The 23,024-nt window shown below is 37.9% G+C and overlaps 1 protein-coding gene across 1 annotated transcript in view; it reads right to left on the bottom strand.

The window, feature by feature from the left end:
• Eif2ak3 (eukaryotic translation initiation factor 2 alpha kinase 3) overlaps window positions 1–23,024 on the bottom strand; it is a 65,785-nt gene that overhangs the window by 21,184 nt on the left and 21,577 nt on the right. Inside the window, exons 3-9 of the mRNA XM_048352523.1 lie at window positions 10,520–10,714; window positions 8,245–8,378; window positions 6,002–6,239; window positions 5,643–5,805; window positions 4,752–4,892; window positions 3,075–3,197; window positions 1,197–1,417 (exon numbers count right to left, since the gene is read on the bottom strand). Of these exons, the coding sequence (XP_048208480.1) occupies window positions 1,197–1,417; window positions 3,075–3,197; window positions 4,752–4,892; window positions 5,643–5,805; window positions 6,002–6,239; window positions 8,245–8,378; window positions 10,520–10,714 (1,215 nt within the window). The remainder of the gene's footprint in view (window positions 1–1,196; window positions 1,418–3,074; window positions 3,198–4,751; window positions 4,893–5,642; window positions 5,806–6,001; window positions 6,240–8,244; window positions 8,379–10,519; window positions 10,715–23,024) is intronic.

The following is a 23,024-nucleotide window of genomic DNA, read 5'->3' as shown; positions in this document are numbered from 1 at the left end:
AGTTCATTCCAACAATGAGGAATTGGCTATTAGAGGTTTTCAAGCCAGGAAATGCAGACAAGGACCAGTTAAGAGACTAGTAATTCAGAAGAGGTATGATGTTTATACCAAGGAGATAGAAACTGGGATGTGGAGAAGACAATGTACTTGAAGACAAGAAAAAAAACTGACACAATTGGTGAATGGTGAGGGAGAGAATGATTTTGGCTAGATGGTGGAGTATAGTGGAGCATTCCACGGAGAGCAAAATGATGGAGGACTGGAAATGAGGACAGCCTGATACGTTGTTCATTTGAACTACTTGTATAGCTTCTACTGGATAGTTGGCAAAGAAATGGACTTGGGAGTTTGTAAGATGATTGGAGCTGGGAAAACAGGAGAGATTTTGTGGAATGAATGGAAAATGTGTGTCCTGGCGTAGTTTATAACTGATGTGACCAGGAGAGGATGAAGAAGATGAGGAGGTCCCAAAGAGTCATCCAACAACCAAGGAGACCAGGAGAGCACTGTGCCAGGGAAGCCAGGCAAGAAAAGTCAAAGGAAAGTTTTCAATATGATCAAATAGAGAGGTTTCCTTAGAGACGGATGAGGAAGTGTTTATGACATGTAACAAGGTCATCTAAAACTTTGGCAAGACCTGCTTCCATGGAATGGTAGAGATGAAAACCACACCTTAGTGGGTTCCGTGGAGTGGTAGAGATGAAAACCACACCTTAGTGGGTTGAGATGTGTGAAGGTGAAGAAGCAGGGATGAGAGCCATCTCAGCCATTAACAGACTTCACATATGACACTGGCCCCGCTAGATTATAATAAAGCTAAAACAGTCCTTTTTTTTTTTTTTTTAACTGAGCCTTTTCTGTGTCAAGAAACACAAATACTTATCATTGGGTTGCAACTGCCTATGATATTAAAAACCAAAGGTGCGTGCTATACAATTTTGAACCTAGGAACAATGATCTGTGTCATCTAGTGGAATTATATCATTTATATCTTGGAAATATATTCCTTCTTGAAATATTTCCCCAATGATCAAATTTCTTGAAATATTTCTCAGTGTCTCCTCATCATTAAATGATATATCACTGTACAAACAGCAGCAATTTCACAGTAAAACCTAAGTTCATTTACTCTCTTGAATACACAATAATAGTTTTCTGTATATCAAATGCTTTAAAATACATTTAACATGTCTTACTCTGTGAGGCTGAGGGTGGAAAAGTCTGCGGACAATAAAAGTTGTGGCTATGATACAAAACAGAATAGTTCCAACGATTTCCTTCCACCAGTGTAAGAGAAGAACAGGATCCTTTTTGCGAATGTTCTTGTTGTAATTTGGGTTGTCGAAGAATCTAACTGTGATTTGCGTGCTCCGTTTGTTTCTTTCTCTCTTGTAGTATGGTAGATAATAACCATTATCTTAAAAAAATTAGAAGAGTTTTTCATATTGAGTTAAACCAAACAGGCCTAATTTTAATTGTTAAAAATAATCTAATTTCTGTGTTTTATAATAGTAATTTAAAGCTCGTTTCTTTATCTTTTAAAAATCTCTTTAGCATACATCAAATATCTTCTTCCTTTGTCTCATTTTTTCTCCTTTCTTAATATAGGCATTGCCCTTTATAGTACAAGCATCTTATATTTTCCTTTATATTATATGGTAAGACTATCAAACAATTTTAAGGATCACTCCATTATGTCATTACTAATGAATACTTCCTTTCCTTTCCCTTGTCCTTCCTCTTTCACTTCCTCCCTCGGACTCCGGTGGTCCTTCTCCCTCTCCCTTTTCTCTCTGGTAGTACGAGGGATTGAACTCAAGGCCTACAGTCATACTCCAGTCTTTTGCTTTCAGTTTCTTTTTCAGACAGCCTCACGCTTTTGCTGGGGTGGCCTCTGACAGTATCCTCCGACCTCTGCCTCATGAGTAGCTGGGATTACTGATGTGCACCATCACACCCAGCCCCGCAACTTGAGTCTTTAAGAATTAGTACTCAAGATTCTTTCTAGGTGGTTTAAGTTCTCTTTTCAGTTGGGATCAATAAAATGTCAAGTTTTAACCACGAATCTTTCTTAAAATTTGTAAGAAAACATCCTCATCATGCTCTCTGGTTCAATTTTCAGAGGCTATAAAACAAATTCTGTCTTCTGTTTTGTAATATACTCTAGCCTTGTCTACTGATCAATTTCAAACAAAGGCTATTATTTCTAGTTCAGAGCCTTCTGCTTTTAAAATATTGATTAAAATTACATGATTTTCTAGAATCTAAGGTAACAGATGAAGAACACGTATTTTTGTCTTATATAGATCTGAGTATTTTGTTTATTTGGTTTTTTTTTTTTGAGACAAAGTCTTACTACATAGACTAGGTTGGCCTTGAACTTATAAATCTGAGCATCTGTAAAACATTTTGTTGTTAAAAAAAACTTTCACATTTGACCATTTCCTAACTAAAAGAACAACAGAATAAGAACCAAACAAACAACCCACCCCCCAAAACTCTGTTGCTTACTTCACAGTTATTTACTTCATGCTAAATTTCATGTTTTTAAACCTTTGAACTAATTTGTCTGAGTAAAAATGGTTAAAATAACCTCATTTTATAGCATTTTCATGTAGCTCTATGGGAAACATTTGATTTTTTCATTATATAGACAATTATATAGTCTATACCACAGAGGCCAATAGCTGATGAGAACTAACAACAGTTAATATTGACCAATACATATGATGTGCTAGGTACAGTAGTAATTGAGACCTTACATGCACTATCTCATTTAGACTTCCTAAGAACCCAATAGATACACAGCAGAATTCCCATTCTCACTTTACAGATAAGAATGAGACACAGGGAAGTTAGGTGTGCCCAACTTAATATATGGGAAAACCGAGACAAGATTCTGACAAAGTGATTTTGGAGCTCATATTCTTAGTTACATCCAACAAAACTGCCTCCCCCAATATTTTTCTATGTACCAATCAACTTCCCTTCATTTGGGTTCTATTATTTAATTTCAAGTAATAGAATAAGATAAATAAAGCTCAGTATTTTCAATCAAGAATAATCACACTTACCATATGGATACTGTAAGATTGAAAGTGCCCCATTACTGTATTCTTCGTGAGAAAACTTATCATTGCTAAGACATTTGTCAAATTCATCAGACCCTACCAAGACAGGAGTTCTGGATGGAGAATCTAAAAGAAAACAATAAAGTATTAACTGTGATGGCTTTAATGAAAATACATGTGTTCACTCTTTGAACAAACTGATATTTCACCACAGTTCAGTTCAAAGGTTTAACATGTAAGTTAAACAATTGGCCTTTGGTTCCTGCTATTGAAAAGTATACAATCTTACATAGGCTATGAAACTGGGCATGGTGGTGCACAATTGAGGTCTCATACTTAGGAGGCTGATGTGAGAGGAATTATATAACCAGCCTAAGCAACATAGTGAGACCCTATCTCAACATAAACAAATGCTGAATGAATAATTTAAAGCAACAATTAAGGTGGAAAAGCAAGACATGAGAGCAAGTAAGCCCTGTTTGGAGATCTGAGAGAAGTCTGACACCATTGGAGGATGACTAGAGGATGGTGGCTGTTCTGGTCTGAATTCAGTCTTCCTGAAATTCCTATGTTAAAGCCTGGCTTCAGCCAGTTGCTTACGCCTATAATGTTAGATACTCAAGAGACTGAGATTAGAGGATCAAAATTCAAAGCCAGCCTGGGCAGGAAAGCCCAGGAGGCTCTTATCTCCAATTAACTGCCAAAAAGACAGAAGTAGAGCTGTGGCTCAAATGGCAGAACACTAGCCTTGAGAAAAATAGCTCAGGGACAGTGTCCAGGCCCTAAGTTTAAGCCCCAGGACCAGCACACACATATACACACACACACACACACACACACACACACACACACACACACACACACACACACACACACACACACACACACACACACACACACACACACACACACACACACACACACACACACACACACACACACACACACACACACACACACACACACACACACACACACACACACACACACACACACACACACACACACACTATCCTTAACATAGCTTCAGACTGTTAATGTAATTGGAAACACAAATATTTATTACTTTTAATAATTTACTAAAGTTCAAAGAATGTATTCTGAACATTTTTATCATAAAGTGAGAAATGATTAAAAAGATAACAATGTTTATGAATATAAAACGATATAATCTATATTAAAATATCAAATGACACTCACAAATGTGTACAATTTTTATGTTAGCTAAAAATAAATTTAAACTTAAAAATAAAAAAGAAGCAATTATCATGAATAATAAAAACATAAAAAAGTATGGAAAGATCATTAAAGAAGGAGAGGACAATGCAGTATTTAAGTTCAATTCACTTATATCTCAAATGATATGATATAATACATAGGTAATTTTTACCCAACATATTCTTACTATAAATATATTAAGAGCTAAACTTTATTTTGAATCACTATGAATTTTTCTAAATTGTATAGAATTAACATGTATTTCTATAGAAGCAACAGCTACTTCCCAGAAAAAAAGCTCTGAATGATAAAATTCATAATTAACATATGTAATGCCTTCCCAATTTATTGGTACAATATAAAGTGTATAATAGTTCTTGTGTTTGCAACATTGAAATATGAAGAGACAGGATTAGGTCCATCAACATTTTAGCAGTAGTTATGAAGTTTGTAATTGCTTACGAATTAAGGGCTTCCACTTGATTGTTGGCAAAGGAATAATTGCGTTTTCATTATTGATGGACTCCAAGGCTTTGGGACTTGTAGGAAACTTTTCTGAAATTCTGACTGATGACTGCAGATACAGCTGGCCTCTATACATTCCTGAATCAATGAGAACATTGTTGATTAATAACTGCTGGTCAACTATGCAATATTTTTAAAAAGCTAACTATTATTGAATGCAATTTACATTAACTCTACTTACTTTTCTTGTGTGTGCATGCTCATAGAGTAGAAAAGCCCGGAGCACTCAAATTTAACTTAATGGTTACTAATGTTTATCTGCTAATATCGGCTAATAATTCAAATACTATCATACACATGTATGACACTTATTCTTAAAATCTTTGCTTTTCATGGAGTCTGAGTTCTATGCTGGTACCAGGGCTTGAATTCAGGGCCTAGTGTTTTCTAGTATTGCTTGCTTGGCTGGCACTCTACTACTTAAACCACACCTCTAGGCCCAAACCCTAATTTTTAAGACAAGGGTGAGAGAGTGATAAACATGTAAATACAAATGGAAATACAAATTGTAGACAGTATATATTGTCTACAAATCTTAGAGAGATATATAAGTAATTTTAGATCATGATATACAATGCACATTTCTAAACTGTTCTAATATAGACCTGAGATGAAAAGGACAAACTATAATTAACATTTCAGAACCAGGTAAATGGGAAAATAGCAGGAATGGAAAGTAAAGTATAATTTTAAGGGCAACCTACATCAAAGAATGCATTCAAGAAATAAAACTATGATAGGTATTCCTAAAGTAGGAAGAAATAATGTAACAACAACCTAGCTATCAGCATGCCAATGGTACCATCACTATACTAGTACTGTGCTCACCCAAGTACACACTGTTCTCTGTGGCTCCTCGAGCAGCTTCTACAATGTCTTCTTCATCTTCCAAAACTTCTTCATTAGATGCATAACTTGTATCATCAAAAAGACTGATGGGAATAACTTTGCCATCCCTAACCAACCAGGCAGATGCAATTGGAGTACAAAACTAAACAAAAATGGAAAACAAATTTTAAATAATTAAAGCAGCATTTCAGTAGTGATAATTCATAAACTATCAATTACAAGCATTTTTTAAAGCATAGAGAGTAAGTTGAGAACACAGAATGTTAGTGACTTCACTCTAGTGGGGTCAAAGTAGGAGAGGGGAAAACATTTATAAGCTCTCAGCAGGTGTTGGGTACCTGATACTCCCATTCCAGATGTCCTCCCTTCTTACTAAACGCCATAACCTTCCAATCAGCAACCGAGACCTTTATGATCACCGTGTCCAGCATGGCGGCCTCCTGCTCTTCCACATCTGAAATCATTTTAGTCTCTTCTTTGTTCCCACTGGGTTTAAAGGTGCTTTCAATAAAGCCGGCTCTAGTTTCCATGTCTGGAATATACCGAAGTTCAAAGTGGCCAACACTGAAATTCCACCTTAAATTTACAAAGGTGTGTTTTAGAAATTTACACTTAAATAAAGGGACTACGTAATATAGAACACTACTAAAGAAACACACATTAAATTCTTATGATGAGAAAAAGAACAAATCAGTATCATTTTCGAGTAGGGTGTTTTTCTGATTCATGCCACAAGAGGGCCTGTGAGAACCATGCTCTGAGCCTAGAAAAAATGGTTGTGAGGGTTGTGGGCAGACAACAGTATGGATCAGGTATCCCCCCCCCCCCCCCCAAATAACAAATATTCACACTTACAAGTCAGAATGATTCTCTTAAAACACAAAGTCATCTCAAAATGAGGTTGCATACCATCTGCCATGTCTCTTACTTCTGACTTTTTGGTGGTTAATAGGAGATAAGAGTTTTATGGACCTCCCTTCCTTGGCTGGCTTTGCACTGCAATCCTCAGATCCCAGCCTCCTGAGCAACTAGGATTACAGGCATGAGCTACCCGTGCCTGGTCGTACCATGTCTCCTAATAACCTGAGCACATTTCATACAAGTGCAGAGAAATAAACACATCCCTATTAACCAATGTAAAAGGCAAGATGAATGAATCAACTTTAGATCCATGTGAAAACATGGCCTTGAAGATGCGACCTCAGCTCCCCTCACCGCCTTACCTCCCACGTCATATCCCTGAGGTGTGGCAGGTCATCTATTCTTTCCTAAGTTTTAGTACTGCTAATAAAGTGACAGTAAATAGAAAAGTCACCTAACTATTGATATTATAATGTCATCACTTAGACATAGAATAGGCTAAGAACTCTCACAGCTGGTGAAAAAAATATATATACTTAAGGACCATGGTTCTTAGAACTATACACTCTTTATATTCTGGTAACTCAAATTGTTAAATTGTACTTTTGCTCGTATAGTGGCTAAGTTCCCTTCAGGACACATAAGAAAACACAATCCCATCAGGATAAAGGTCAAGCTGTCAGCATATACAAAGGCCTGTTCGTGGCCCAGCAAATGTGGAAAGAATCAATACATTTTTAACTGGGTTGGAAGAAACAGTTTTCAGGAAAAACTGTTGAATTATATTGCATCAGACTGGAAAAATCTGAACGTCTGGCTCACTTTCAAAAGATAAAAATGGCAGGCTGGGGATATGGCCTAGTGGTAAGAGTGCTTGCCTCATATACATGAGGCCCTAGGTTCAATTCCCCAGCACCACATACACAGAAAACAGCCAGAAGTGGCGCTGTGGCTCAAGTGGCAGAGTGCTAGCCTTGAGGAAAAAGAAGCCAGGGACAGTGCTCAGGCCCTGAGTTCAAGCCCCAGGACTGGCCAAAAAAAAGATAAAAATGGGGTCTAAGGTTATTTTTACTACCCAGACAATTTAAAACTTTAATATTAAGTTAAAAAAAATCTGGCACAGGATAGAAGATCAGCATACATTATGTTTTAATCATATCTTTAAATGTAGAATTACATAAGAGGTTCATTACCTAAAGAAACAAAAATGTATTAAAACTAAATAAATGAAAGAAAGTAAAATCAGTTAAAGAAAGTAAAATGAGCCAAGCACCAGTGGCTCAGAGATCTGAGGATCGGGGTTCGAAACCAGCCCGGGCTGAAAAGTCCTTGTGAGACTCCAATTAACTGCTCAAAAACTGGAAGCAGTGCTGTGGCTCAATTGGTAGAATGCTAGCCTTGAGCACAGGGAGGCTCAGGGACAGTGCTCAGGCCCTGAGTTCTAGCCCCAAAACTGATCCAAAAAAAGAAAAAAGAAAAAGACTGTCCTAAAATTGGAAGCTAGGGATATAGCTCAGTGATACAACAGTCGCCTAGCATACATGAGGCCCTAGGTCCAATGCCTAATACTGCAAAGACAAAATAATAATAAAAACACAAACTATGAAACTACCTACCAGACAGAACTAGCGAGTCAAGCAGACTAATTGTCAAACGTGGTTGTTGCTTTCTGCAATCAAAGAGTTGGTCTAACCTCAGTACTGTCATTCTTTATACCTACTTCTCATTGCCGCTACGAGGTCCGACAGCTCTCACAGTTTTCTGGGTGCGTTGCAGCAGCAGAATGTCCTCTTCTTCTTCCATTTCATCACTGTCCCATCGGCGACACCCCAAAGCCGAGCAGATATATCTCACCTGAAAAGGCAGATGTGACATGAGTGAAGGACACAAGTCACACAAGATCAGAGACATTAAATTGTCTAGAATTTTTTTTTTTCTTTTTGGATTGGTTGTGGGGCTTGAACTCTGGGCCTGGGTGCTGTCCCTGAGCTCTTCAGCTCAAGGTGTCTAGAATTTTTTAAAAGAGGAAATTAAGGAAATATGCCCAAGTAGAAGTGCCTAACAAGAAATATTATGATTAACTCCTAAGACGAATTATTTAACACCATGAAAAGCAACCTCATAGCTTCCATATAGAAGTGTGTGGTTTAAAAAAAAATTGACCCTTACTTAATAGCTTTCAGATTTAGAATACATCCAAAACTTCACTGAAATAACAAAGAAGACTCTTACTATAACCCAAACTAAAATCCTTACAAAGAAAGTATACCTACTAGAGTATCAAAATTGCAGTAGTACATCCAATAAAAACCAGATAATGGGATTCAAGTCTGTTGTTTTACAAAAGAGAACACAAAAGCAGACTGAAGTGCTTGCTCAAAAAAAAATTAAAAGGTGGGATGGTACAGCCTTCTCAATACAACACAGATGCAGGTGGATCAAGAAGGCTGAAAAACCTTGCAAGAACAAGAAGATGAAATGGGCCTAACACTTAGAAGAGGAGCAGTTCAAGTTAAAAGTCACATTATTATGCTTCCTTATTTAAGAGTAAGATTATATATAAAATATTTACATATAAAGGGGTTAAAAACTTTGTGGTCTTTTTAAAAGGACAATTTTAATTACAATAATAAATTTGTATTGCAAGACGTCATCTTTTCTTTTTTGCCAGTCCTGGACCTTGGGCTCAGGGCCTGAGCACTGTCCCTGGCTTCCTTTTCCTCAAGGCTAGCACTCTGCCACTTGAGCCACAGCGCCACTTCTGGCCATTTTCTATATATGTGGTGCTGGGGAATCGAACCTAGGGCTTCATGTATATGAGATAAGCGCTCTTGCCACTAGGCCATATTCCCAGCCCCAGACGTAATCTTTTTTAAAACTTACTTTGTCAAGGAGATGTACATAGGGGTTACAGTTACAGGCGTAAAGTAACGAGTACATTCCTTGTCATATTTGTTTGCAAGATGCAATCTTAGAAGCAGATCATATTTTGACTATATCCCAAGAGGTAATATTGGTGAAAATACATCAAATCTGATCTGAGAAGTTTCTAAGCCTTTTAAAGGCCTAGTTTTCTCATTTGTACGATGAGTCTAAGCTTTCCCTTTGGATCATCTTTTTATATGATCACACTAGACAGACAAACCAACAACCTTGGATTCTGATCATCAGGATTATCATTTATCTTTGAAGGGCTCTACCCTTGTCAAAATGCAAATAAATCATATAACCCTTAGGAATACTCTGAAGCTTCAAAAATAATGTATGAGCCGGGCGCTGGTGGCTCATGCCTATAATCCTAGCTACTCAGGAAGGTGAGATCTAAGGATCATGGTTTGAAGCCAGTCTCAATAGCAAAGTCTGTAAAACTCTTATCTCCAATAAATTAATCAAAGTGGGAAATGGCACTGTGGTACAAGAAGTAGAGCATTAGGGCTGGGAACATGGCCTAGTGGCAAGAGTGCTTGACTCTTATACATGAAGCCCTGGGTTCGATTCCCCAGCACCACATATACAGAAAATGGCCAGAAGTGGCGCTGTGGCTCAAGTGGCAGAGTGCTAGCCTTGAGCAAAAAGGACAGCCAGGGACAGTGCTCAGGCCCTGAGTCCAAGCTCCAGGACTGGCAAAAAACAAAAAACAAAAACAAAAACAAGGAGTAGAGCATTAGCCTTGTGCACAAAGAGGCTCAGGGACTGTGCCCAGGCCCAGAGTTCAAGCTCCAGGACCAAAACACAAACAAAAGAGTATGAAAAAGGCACCTGACACAGTAGATCATACTTATTCTCACCCTTCTACTATTTCTGGCTCTGCTGTTTAGTCTTTTCTTAGATAAATTTAGTTTCCCCTTTTCAGTTCACTGTTCTCTTGTTGAAACAAGTGCTACCCTCAGGGGAAAACTATAATAAACCTCAACTACTAATAGTATAGTTTGAAAAATTATTTCTTCTATCCCAACTTGTTTTGTTCTACCCCAAATGATTACACTTTCACTCACCTTCCCACTATATGCACTGAGTCCATACGTAGTGAGAGATTTTCCTCCAACCAACACAACATCATCTCCAAATTTATAAGAAGATTCAAGAAGGGATTCAACAGTGAAAGGAACCGTTTCCATGCTCTCCCGGTCTCGGTCCCACTGAAAGAGGTCTCCATCCAGGGAAGGGATTATCATCTTATTGCCAAATACCTAAAACAAAAGCTAACTTTGAAAAGATCCATGACTTTAAGAGTAATACCCAAGAGCCAGAATGTTCAGCATCACACACTCCAGCTTCCTTCTGAGTAGCACATGAAGAAGCTGGGTCCATCAACATAAAATGATTTTAAAAAACACAGCTAATTATTCTTAGGGCCTACACGTAACAGCTCACTATGGTTTATCTCAAACTCTGCTGAGTCAAGAGGGCCCCATAAGGTAGATAAAGCTGCCAATAGAGAGTTTAGGAATCCAATGATGTCAAGAGGTTTACTGTTGTTCTTACAGCTATTCACATGTCAATATGATTTTCTAGAAAATGGATACCATATACAGTATTTTCCAGGCTTGTTTTATCTAGTCCAATTAGTCATGGACTCGAATCCAAGGAATATGGGTTTGGAGATGCTGATTCGAGCAATATCCCTTTTCTTCTTTTATTTATTTTCTCAAATTGGCTATGAGCTAAATAGCTGAGACCTAAGCTTTCTGGGCTTATGCGTCAGTTGTTCTTTCTTCTTTAAACAGTCTTTGTGAAGGTTAATTTATATGCCAGGTACTGTCTTGGTGGTTAGGAAAATCCACTGAGCAAAACAAAGAAAAATCACTGCCCTTGTGGAGCTTGAACTCTGTTGTCAGAATTAGCAGCTTAATAAGTAAATTAATACAGGCTTTTTGGTGATATATACACCACAGGGGGGAAAAGTACAACATGAAAAAGGGGCCAGGGAAATGTCAGGCTGGAGTGGGGAAGAGGCTGTCAGTGAACAGCTCCTGGGAGACTCTGCTGAGAAAGTAACATATGGACAAAGATCTCAACATGAGCAAGTAAACTATGCTGATGTCGGGAACCAGGCTTTCAGAATCCTTAGGCTGAAGTGTACAGGTCACAAAAGAAGAAACACAAAGAAAATAAACAGGCTGAGAGGAGAGGGTGGAGACAGGGAGGGCAGACAGAGGCAGGAATTAGCTGACAGCAGCTGGTCAGGCCTGGCATATTACTGGAAGTTAGAGCAACAGGGCTTCGTGGTGAATTCTCTGAAGTACATGGGTTGGGGGGAGGGGCATGGAGTCAGGATGACTTGCGAGTTTCTGGTTTAGGATACTATCCTTTCTTTAAGTGTTTCAGTGCATGGCTTTGTGACACTAATCTTTGGGGTTTTTGTTGTTGTTGTTCTTTTTTGTTTTCATGTTTGATCTACCTCAGTTACTGACACACTGTATTCTCAATATCCAGGCTCAAAACTTTGGGGAAAGAGAGTATGAAAGTGATAAGTTAAACAAGTATCTTTTTTAAAAACAAAATTTCTCTACCTTCACCTCAAACTCTGATGGCCTGCAAGGCAAGCTGAAAACCGCTACTGTTAACTCACTTGTTTCTCATTCCAGTTCAAATCATTATTCTCTCCAGCCTCAACTATTACTAATAGCCGCTTTACAGTTCTTAACTAGAAATGCCCTCAGTCTAAGCTGAGGTATCTTCCAGATTAATCGCTGAGTGGCTTAAGCTTGTTATGTCACTATTCAAAAATCTTCAATGGCTCTCTATTAATTTTGTAGTAAAGATCTCAAATCTTAAAGACTAAACATCCTTCTAAAGGGCACTCAAAGTCCTTCAAGTATGACCTCAAACAACCTTTCTGCTTGCATGGATGTTTACACCTAGCAGTTAATGTTACTGATACTGCTCAGTTATGTCACTGGCAATGTTGGTTTTTTTTTTTTTTTTGTAGAACACTTTCCCAAACCAACGTGACCACTGAAATCCCACAGGTCTTCAACCTGATATTATGTATTTGCTTTGAAACCTTAAAAAAAAAAAAGGTAGCATATATTTGCTGATGAAAACATTTTTCATTCTGAATACTATACTTCTTAAAAATTAAGAGAAAAAAAATGTGGTGCAGTACTGGTGATTAAACCCACACTCGGCTGGGAATATGGCCTAATGGCAAGAGTGCTTGCCTCGTATAATGAAGCCCTGGGTTCGATTCCCCAGCACCACATATATAGAAAACGGCCAGAAGTGGTGCTGTGGCTCAAGTGGCAGAGTGCTAGCTAGCCTTGATCAAAAAGAAGCCTCAGTGCTCAGGCCCTGAGTTCAAGGCCCAGAACTGGCCAAAAAATAAAAAATAAAAAAAGTCTCATGGGCTGGGGATATGGCCTAGTGGCAAGAGTGCTTGCCTCGCATACATGAAGCTCTGGGTTCAATTCCCCAGCACCACATATGTAGAAAACGGCCAGAAGTGGCACTGTGGCTCAAGTGGCAGAGTGCTAGCCTTGAGCAAAAAAAAAAAAAAGGAGCTAGGGACAGTGCTCAGACCCTGAGTCCAAGGCCCAGGACTGGCTAAATAAATAAATAAATAAATAAAAAAACCACACTCACACAAGCTTAGCAAGTGTTTTACCACTGAACTACATCTCCAGCGCATGTACTTTTTGTAATAACTAACGCAGAAACATTACCATGTCTCAAAAATTTCTTCTTTTACTTCTTAGAAATATTTATTACTAGGTACAGTAACCTTAATACTCTGTGTTTACACAGCGGCACGTTGTACAGTGATACACTCAAACCTTGTCTTAGATTTAAATTCCCCAGTAAAAGGAAGCAAGGCTCCTCAGAGAAACTGATGCAGAACCTTACTCCAAAAAAGCAAAGATGAATGCAAAAAGGATGAGTGCATGCCACTGGTCAAATCCGAGACAATCCAAGCAGCAAAAGAACTAATACTGAATTTTAAAAACAGGGATTCATGAGTCTATACCAGGAAAACATAGATAAGTACAGTATGAGAGAGAAGGGAAGGTTGGAGTTGGAAAAATTAGCATTTTGTAACCATCATAGTAAAGACTGGATTAGACTAGAATCAGCAATGTTGCAAATGTTAATTATAGGTAGAAATAGGAATACAATATTTGCATAGCCTGTAAGTGTCTCCCTATAACTTGTCATTTATAAGAAATTTAAAGAACACAACGGTATTGTGTCTGTGCCAGTACTGGGGGTTTAACTTGGGCCTAGTCCTTGTCTCTCAGCTTTTTTGCTCAAGGCTGGCACTCTAGCACTGGAGCCACGGCTCTACTGCTTTTTGTGGGTAAGGTCTCACAAACTCTCCTACCAAGGCTTCCTTTGAACTGTAATCCTCAGCTCTCAGCCTCCCGAGTAGTTAGGATAACAGGCTTGAGCCACTGGCATCTGGCTACAGTAATTCTACAGTGAACACCTCAGACAATACGTTGACTAGATATTCAAAATTAACTCCATCTATTCATGATAGAAGTGCTCCCTCAAGGGAGACATAACATAACCTATGTTTTACTCTAGCTAATACTGTTTACTTGGTCACAGTGAAATGTCAGACAAGCACAAGAATGATGAGGTAACTTCGATTTTTCTTTAATAAATGAGCAGACAGATTATTTTCCAATAATATCAATGTCATTAAAAAAAAGATGAAGGCTATGGGAACCAGATCATACAAGGCTAATGACATGTAAATGTTATAAAGACTAGATGCTGAACTAAGAGTGGAAGATACTATAAAGGACATTATCATAAAGGCTTTATTATCATAAGGCTGGGTGTAGTGGTGAACACCTACAACCCCAGCACTCAGGAAGTTTAGGTAGGGAGGATTGTGAATTCAAGGCCAGTCTAAGCTACATAGCAAGTTTTAGGCCAATTGGTGATACAGCAAGACCTTAAAAAAAAAAAAAAGATATTATTAAACCATTTTACAGAACTCAAATATAAGGAGATTAAAGTACTATAATATTTTCAGAAGTAATATTCAATATACATGCTTATGCATATTGAATTTATTTCCAAATGTTTTATAAAACAAGTGTTATGGTGGTAGACATACAAGAGTACAATGAATAAGCAAAAACAGTGCATTTTTTATAATTCTTTTTTTAAGTTATTCCATGCATTGGATATAGACACGTTTTTCAGCTGCTTCCTTTTGAACTATTTTTCATGTTATCAGTAATATTTTTCAAATTATCTTTAAATTTTTTATTATTTACTTTACTGGTATTATAAAAGTGATGCATAGAGGGATTACAATTACATGAGTCAGGTAATGAGTACATTTCCTTTTGTACAGTGTCTTCTGTTCCCTCACTCTCTCCCAGTCCTTCCTTCCCATCTCTACCCATGAGTTGTGTAGCTCACATTCATCAGTGTCCAGTGTGCTCCGCCACGGTACTTGAACACAGTGCCACCTAAGTGATGAATCAAACAACTAAGTTGGGGTAGATAAATCTGCTTGTATGTGGCTCTCTACATTTTGGTACCATTTTGATTGTGGTAACTTTTCACAGTTGCTGTAATTACTCAAAGTTACAAAGAAAAGAAAAGTACTCAATATCAGATACCAGTGGCTCATGCCTGAATTCTAGTTACTACAGAGGCTGAACTCCAGTGGATCTCCAGACAGGTCAGAAAAGCCCAAGAGATTCCATTAAACAGCAAAAAAGCAGGGCTGAAGTTGTGGCTCAAATGGTAGAGCACCAGCCCAAGAAAGGTACTTAAGAGCCATGTAAGAGTCCTACAATTCAATGCAGAAGACTATTCCATTAAGCTTTGAAAGCTCATCACAATTCGGGTATTACAAAATTTCCACTTATACTCTTAATGAAAAACACTTTATATTTAATAAGTTCTCAAACAACACTGACATGTATCTCATTAGTTTTAGCATTACTATTTTATCCTTTAGTTCCTCATATTTCTTGGTAACAGAAAAATTTTTTAAAAAATTAGAACTTTTCATTTTATCTTTTTTATTTTTACATCATAACACTCATACTCTATAATAACAGGACATAGTATTTAGCTTATTATCCCCCATTTTGAGCTACATTAGTGGTTAGAGAATCAAGTATTTATTATTCTCTATCTTCCACAGTATGTTAGGATTTCTATATTTACTAGAACTGTAGACTCAAATTATGACAAAGTTAACAAAATAGGTGTTTCAATTGTTTGATCAAGTCAACAGTAATACCAGGTTAAGTGCAAACAAGAAATCAGGTATACACTAAGGAAACAAAGGCAGATCTAGTGATATGTGGACAACAGACAGTATTTATTTTTACTTGTTTCCCCTTCCACCAACAACTGCTTTTCCCCTCAAGTGGTAGCAGATCCTTAGGGAACACACTGGCTCTTAACTACAAAAGCAACTCCAAGGGGACTAAAATTTTTGCCCTTTTTTAAGAATAATTCATGCATCTGCAAAAAATAAGAGGGTAACACTGTCTAAAAGCAAATGTACTTGTGTGCGTGTGTGTGTGGTGTGTGTGTGTGTGTGTGTGTGTGTGTGTGTGTGTTTAGCTGTATTTTTTCTATTCTTTTTTTGGCCAGTCCTGGGCCTTGGACTCAGGGCCTGAGCACTGTCCCTGGCTTCTTTTTGCTCAAGGCTAGTACTCTGCCACTTGAGCCACAGCGCCACTTCTGGCCGTTTTCTATATATGTGGTGCTGGGGAATTGAACCCAGGGCTTCATGTATACGAGGTAAGCGCTCTTGCCACTAGGCCACATTCCCAGCCCTTTTTCTATTCTTTTGTCTTTGGTTTTTCTTTTTTGGTACTGGAGATCGAACCCAGGACATTGCACTTGCCAGGCAAGCACTTTGCCACTGAGCTACATAACAGCCTAAGATATGTACTCTTTACCTGACTTATATAACTGTAACCCCTCTGTACATCACCATTATAATAACAATAAAAACTTTTTAAAATAAAGAAACTTCAATTAAAAACAAACACACGGTTTAAACAACCAAGGTTTGAAATGATTGAACATATTAAGTAAGTGGCCTTAATTTAAAAATTAAACCTTATCAGCATTAACTCAATAAGTACCAAACAGAAAATAATAAAAAAAATTCTGATTCAACACTGAATCATTATGTCATATTCACGGCTTATGATTTTAGAAGTTCACTATTAAACAGCTACTCTTCACTAATTGGCTGTTGATGAGTCATACCCATGGCTGCTGACCTTTGCACCATCTCAGTAATGTCTCAAGCTGCATATGTGAAAGCAGATGGTGTTTTTCCTTGAGAGCCCGAGAAGCAATATATATGTATGCAGTTCAGGTAGAGATGACATCACCTCTCACAATAGCATTACCTCATCCTCTAAGCAAAGGAATGACTCACTCAGACAATCAGCTGCAAATCTCTTGGTAGAAAAAAAAATGTAGGTTAGGGCGATGCATTTTCACATTCCAGTGATTTGCTCATGTGTGTAAACAGTTATTTGTTCTGGTCCTAGGCTCTGCATCTCAAAGTAATTGTGGGACTTGCTTTTCCCTTTGGTCATTTAAAAAAAGTATAAAGTCTCATGATTTTGTGTTTATTTCCTCTCTTTGTTTTTCCCTATTTGCAATTTTATAATAAAAGGTCTGTCACATTGGCTAGCAAACAGTACCAAGGATCTGTAGTCTTTGTGTGATCATCACCCAGTTTAGTCAAGTAATTCAATTTCTGTTCCTTAAAAAAACCAAGTGGAGGGGCTGGGGATATAGCCTAGTGGCAAGAGCACTTGCCTCGTATACATGAAGCCCTGGGTTCGATTCCCCAGCACCACATATACAGAAAATGGCCAGAAGTGGTGCTGTGACTCAAATGGCAGATTGCTAGCCTTGATCAAAAAGAAGCCAGGGACAGTGCTCAGGCCCTGAGTCCAAGGCCCAGGACCAAAAAAAAAAAAAATCAAGTGGAACAGTGAATATCAGTGGCATGCATAATCAGGAACTGCTATGTGAAATTAGAATATTAAGGTAATAGCTCTAATTTTCAAGAGGAAGAAAGAACTTTGAAAAACAAGGAAGCACCACTACTAAAATGAAGACCATCAGCAATAAAAATCCAAAAGTTCCTCTAGCTCTATGAGAAAAAAGAATTCATTTAGTTCTTATTTTCTATGCAACGATTGTTTCTTCACTTACACCCCCCCAACATATACACACACATGCACATATATAATATCTAAAAACAATGTCGGGTGATGGTGGCTCAGGCCTGCAATCCTAGCTACAAGTAGGAGGCTGAGATCTGAGGATTGCAGTTCCAACCTGGAACCTAAGGAAAGAAACTCAGGGAGACTCATCTCCATCCACCAAAACCCAGGAAGTGGAACTGTGGCTCAAAGTGGTAGAGCGCTAGCCTTAAGCAGAAAAGCTTAGGGCAGAGAGAGCCCAGGCTCTGTTCAAGCCCCACGACTGGCAAAACAAAGAAACAAAATCTAAAAACACCAATATAGTAACCCTTCATGTATTTGTCTAACTTTCACAATTATCAACATTGTATCAATTGCTTTATATACTTCATAGTTCCTTATTAGAATAAATTCATTGAATATTCAAATTCCAGTCTCAAAGATTAAATTTACAACAAGGAATTCAGACTACATATTACATTTAGTACGGCCTAAGACAGACCAAAGGAGGTGGCTTTTACCACCCCATCCCCAACCCAAGAGTCTTTTTTAGAGTCAAGAACTAATAATTCTTTTTTTTTTTTTTTTTTTTTTTTTTTTTGCCAGTTCTGGGCCTTGGACTCAGGGCCTGAGCACTGTCCCTGGCTTCTTTTTGCACAAGGCTAGTACTCTGCCACTTGAGCCACAGCGCCACTTCTGGTCATTTTCTATATATGTGGTGCTGGGGAATCGAACCCAGGGCTTCATGTATACGAGGCAAGCACTCTTGCCACTAGGCCATGTTCCCAACCCCAAGAACTGATAATTCTTATTCTCTGTATTATACAACTTCCCACACTCGGGATTCTTGTTCTTTTATTCCTTGTATTTCCTGAGTAGTGTGATTAGAAGTGGAGCTTCGAGATAAGGTTAACTTTTCTGACAGGAACAGTTCACAACTGTATTAAGGACCTACTACTATATTAAGAATCTATAAACAACAGTCCTTGGGCTAAATCCTGCCAGATCACTGTTTCAGTAAGTAAAGGTTTATTAGAATACAGCTGTACACATCTTCATTTGTCTATTATCTAAGGTCACTTTCAAGCTGCGACAGTAGTTCATTAGTTCCAAGAGATCATATGGCTCTAAAGCCTAAGAGATCTACTATATAACCTAGATAAAAAGTTTGATCATGTGCTGGGTATATGGCCTAGTGGTAGAGTGCTTGCCTCCTATACATGAAGCCCTGGGTTTGATTCCTCAGCACCACATAAACAGAAAAGGCCAGAAGTGCATCTGTGACTCAAGTGGTAGAGTGCTAGCCTTGAGCAAAAAGAAGCCAGGGACAGAGCTCAGGCCCTGAAGTTTGATCACCCTTGTGCTATATCATATTGTGAGGTATCATAATGTCTGTTTGTTTTCTATTAAGAAAAAACTCTCTACTCTGTTTTGGAAGCTAGTTTTGTATACAAAAACTTTTTTTTTTTCAGTTACTGGCTCAGACATTGCTCTCAATCCCAAAGTTGAATCTGGAAGTAATCCATTCACAATGAAACTGAAAATGTCCCTTTTGACTTAGTGAGACCAATGTTTTCCATACCCAGAAAGAGGGATAGGGAATTGACAATTACAGAAGCTGCATTCCATGTACAAGCTAAGAAATGCCCATTTAAAAAGAAGAAAGGGGAGAAGGAAAAATGTGAAAAGAGGCAGACATGCAAGTGTTGCAATAAAGGGATTAATAAAGATCTTGAAGAAAAAAAAATGGAGGACAACAATTACCTTAGAATATTTTCTAGAGTGGCACATGGCTCTGCTTACCTCCATAACTCCAGGGAGCCCATCTAGGATGCTATAAAACTTATGCTTACAAGGATGATCCCAAGGAACTAATTAAGCAATAAAGCTCAGTAGTACTAGGAACTTATAAAATGCATGGACAATAAATACTTAATTGAAAGCACAAAAAGGTGTTCACTGACTCTTTTGTTATCTAGGAACTCTCTTTATCCAGAACAATTACTATCCTGGAGACAGTGGTTGTTTTGCAAACGGACAGATGCAACATGTATCCATATATTAAAATCAAAGCTTATGAAATCAGCACAGGGTGCTCATGGTACCTCACCCAGCCTCATTATCTGGGTCCCTGGCTCCACCATTCACTAAAGAATAAACACTAACATTCTGTTTTTTGTTTTGTTTTTAAAGATAAAATTTCTACATTAACTTATTTCATTTGTCATAATCACTCTTGACAACTATTTTTAAATGTATGTACACTTGTCTCTTAATTCATGTTTTCACCACTTTGGGTGTGCACTAGGCTTCCTGACTTCTCTTACTTCCAATTCCTCCACAATCAAAATGAAAATATTTTTTGCTGTTCTCTTTTGCTATGAGATTTTCAATGGGACTATTGAATCAAGACATTGTTTCAATGAAGCACTTTCCTTATAAGCTAGTTATCTCTAATTGTGAAAGTATTTCTATTTAAAAGCCTTTATAAAGTATCCATATCCAATAACAGATAGAGAAGCTTGAAGGAAAGCAGCCATATCTATATAATCCCATGAACACCAATTCATTCTTAAGATCCTCTCCCTCTCCCTCTTTTTCTTTCTTCCGCTGCCTCTTCCTCCTCCTCTCTGTCAGTTGTGAACTCTGGGTCCTGTCCCTGAGCTCTTTTTTATCCAAAGTTAGTGCTTTACCACTTGAGCCACGACTGCTTCCAGCTCTTTCCTGTAGTTAATAGGAGATCCGAGTCTCAAGGTCTTTCCTGCTGGGCTGGCTTCCAACTGTGATCCTCAGATCTCAGCCTCCTGAATAGCTAAGATTATAGATATAAGCCATCAGTACCTGGCCACTCCCTTATATTTTCAAATGCTAGATTCTCAATCAGTCTATTCTCAAGGTAATTCAGGTTCTTGGTTCAAGGACACTATGGCTTGTGTGTGTAGTTCAGATCTCTCCTCTGAAAGAGTTCAAGCCCCAGTATGGACAGACACACGAATAAATAAATACATTTCAGTATTCTGGTGGTGGTGGTGGTAGTGGTGGTGGTGGTGGTGGTGGTGTGTGTGTAGCTTTAATTCTTTTTTTTTCTGGTCCTGGGGCTTGAACTCAGAGCCTGGGCACTATCCCTGAGCTTCTTTGTAGGCAGGCTAGTGCTCTACCACTTGAGCCCATAGCACCACTTCCAGCTTTTTCCGAGTAGTTTACTGGAGATAAAGGTCTCATGGACTTTCATGCCTGGAATAGCTCCTGAGGAGGCTCTCAGCCTCCTGAGTAGCTGGGATTATAGGTGTGAGCCACAGGTGCAGGCTTGTAATTGTCATTCTTAATCTAGAGATACCTGACTACCTTTACATAATCACAAGCCCTATTTTATTCTATATAAAATTCAAAAGAAAAGAGCTTTCACAAGTCAAAGACCTGCTCCAAAGGTAAAGTCAAAGGGAGAACAGATAGAAAGCTTAATTATGACAGGCAGGTTATTTCTTTCTCTACCAAGGATCTCGAATCCCAGCACTTGGGAAGCTGAGGTAGAAGAATGGCAAGTTCAAGGTTGGTACCTGGACACCTTAGCTCCCAGTTTTTATCAGAAATTTCTGATCAACTCTAAATTGTTTGATTATCACATAGAAAGTCTGAAAGACTATAAACCACTCATCAATCACTTAAGAACATGAACACAAAGAACATGAACACTTTTCTATATTTTAATTCTTTAGAAGTATGTACTATACACAGTACATAAAATGGTAACACTTAATCCAAACGAAGAACTGCCTATGCCACAAGATAATCAACTAAACTACTATACTATTATTTGTGACTTCATAAAACATTGTTCTACCCTTGTATTGTGAAAGTAGTTTCTTATTTCCTTGAAAACACTAAAATTATTGTGATGGGGAAATAAAAGGAGCACTGATAAAAGTAAAGGATCCCTGTGAATCATTCCTAAGACTGAGGGTCGGGGGCATGGTGTTTAACAGCTAGCTAGATGACCTACAGGAGGGCATTTGCCATCTTTTAGCAGACCTAGTTACTAGAACGCATCTCAAGTGACCTGCTTAAAAGAAAAAGCAGAAAGCAAAAAAACAAAAAATAAAAAACCACCCAGAAATCATTTTGTGTGTTTATTATCTCCAAAGATTTTTGAACTGACCTCCAGAACAAAGAAATACCAAGTGGATAATGTAATTTAATTCTCTTTCCTTAAGTCAACCTATAACATTACCAGAATAACCTTTAAAGCCTATCTTTCACACTTGTGATGAAAGAATAATGATTTTAATAATGATCTCTAACTTTACTTAAATTAATTTATATTTTTAAAGTAGAAAAGCAATGCCTATTTCCTAAAATACAGAGTTAAAGCAATTTCTCATTTGGCAACATACATGCTGAAATAATTGTCTTTGTTCACAGCTTTAGCCATGCTAAGGGAATAATAAAATTAAATCAAAGCACCATTTCATTTCTATAATTAAAACAAAAGCAGTTAACTTGCAATTATTTAAATACTGGCCTACTAAATAACTGACAGTCATTCTTCAAAATAGACTGCCATTTTAGGTAAGACAGACTCAAAATGCACTATGTTTTGGGTATAAATGTACATGTAAGATACAAATTTATTTAGTGGCCCAAAGGATAAAAGCATGGGCTAGGTACAATGGTGCATGCCTTCACGCTGAAGCAGGAGGGTATAGAATTGCAGGCCAGCCTGGACAACATAGGGAGACCTTGTCTAGACAAAAAAATCTGCACTCCACTTCTGAGGCCCCAGCTGAGGTGAAGGCAGGCTCTAGGGCTCAGAGGAAGATGGCAAAAACCATGACTGTACTTGTGTGTTTCTGCACCTGTCTGAAACAGAAAGGCTTGTCCTTGGGGGAGAACCATGCCACAAATAAAACAAAACCCCAAACTAAGTATAGACTTAAAATAGTTATTTGTTCTTTTTAAAAGGAAAAACAAGGGTGTTTTAGCAGAAAAGGATAAGCATTTGTCTAAGTACAAATTAGTATAGGTATACACAAATACAGTATATTTCATAAAGGAATCTTTAATAAAGATAAGGAAGATTCCTGCATTCATAATTGTGTTTCAAGACAAAAAGGGTTGAAAAATATTTTCTCCGAGATTTGACAAAGCCTAAGCAGACAACACCTGAAAATATTAAGCAAATTATTTCTTATTAATCTTAAGACAATCAGTGATGAGTTACAGGGAAGTCTCCTCGGTGCTTTTTCAAGGTTGAATCTGCCTCTAAATTACTAGAGGGAAAGCAAATCAGATTTTATCTCAGGAGGGTCTCCTGAACATTAAAAGCAAAATTCTTAGCTACGATTAA

This window comes from Perognathus longimembris, chromosome 8 (assembly GCF_023159225.1).
Source record: "Perognathus longimembris pacificus isolate PPM17 chromosome 8, ASM2315922v1, whole genome shotgun sequence".
NCBI lineage: Eukaryota > Metazoa > Chordata > Mammalia > Rodentia > Heteromyidae > Perognathus > Perognathus longimembris.
The sequence above is the reverse complement of the archived record's forward strand: the minus strand, read 5'-3'. Positions and strand labels throughout refer to the sequence as shown.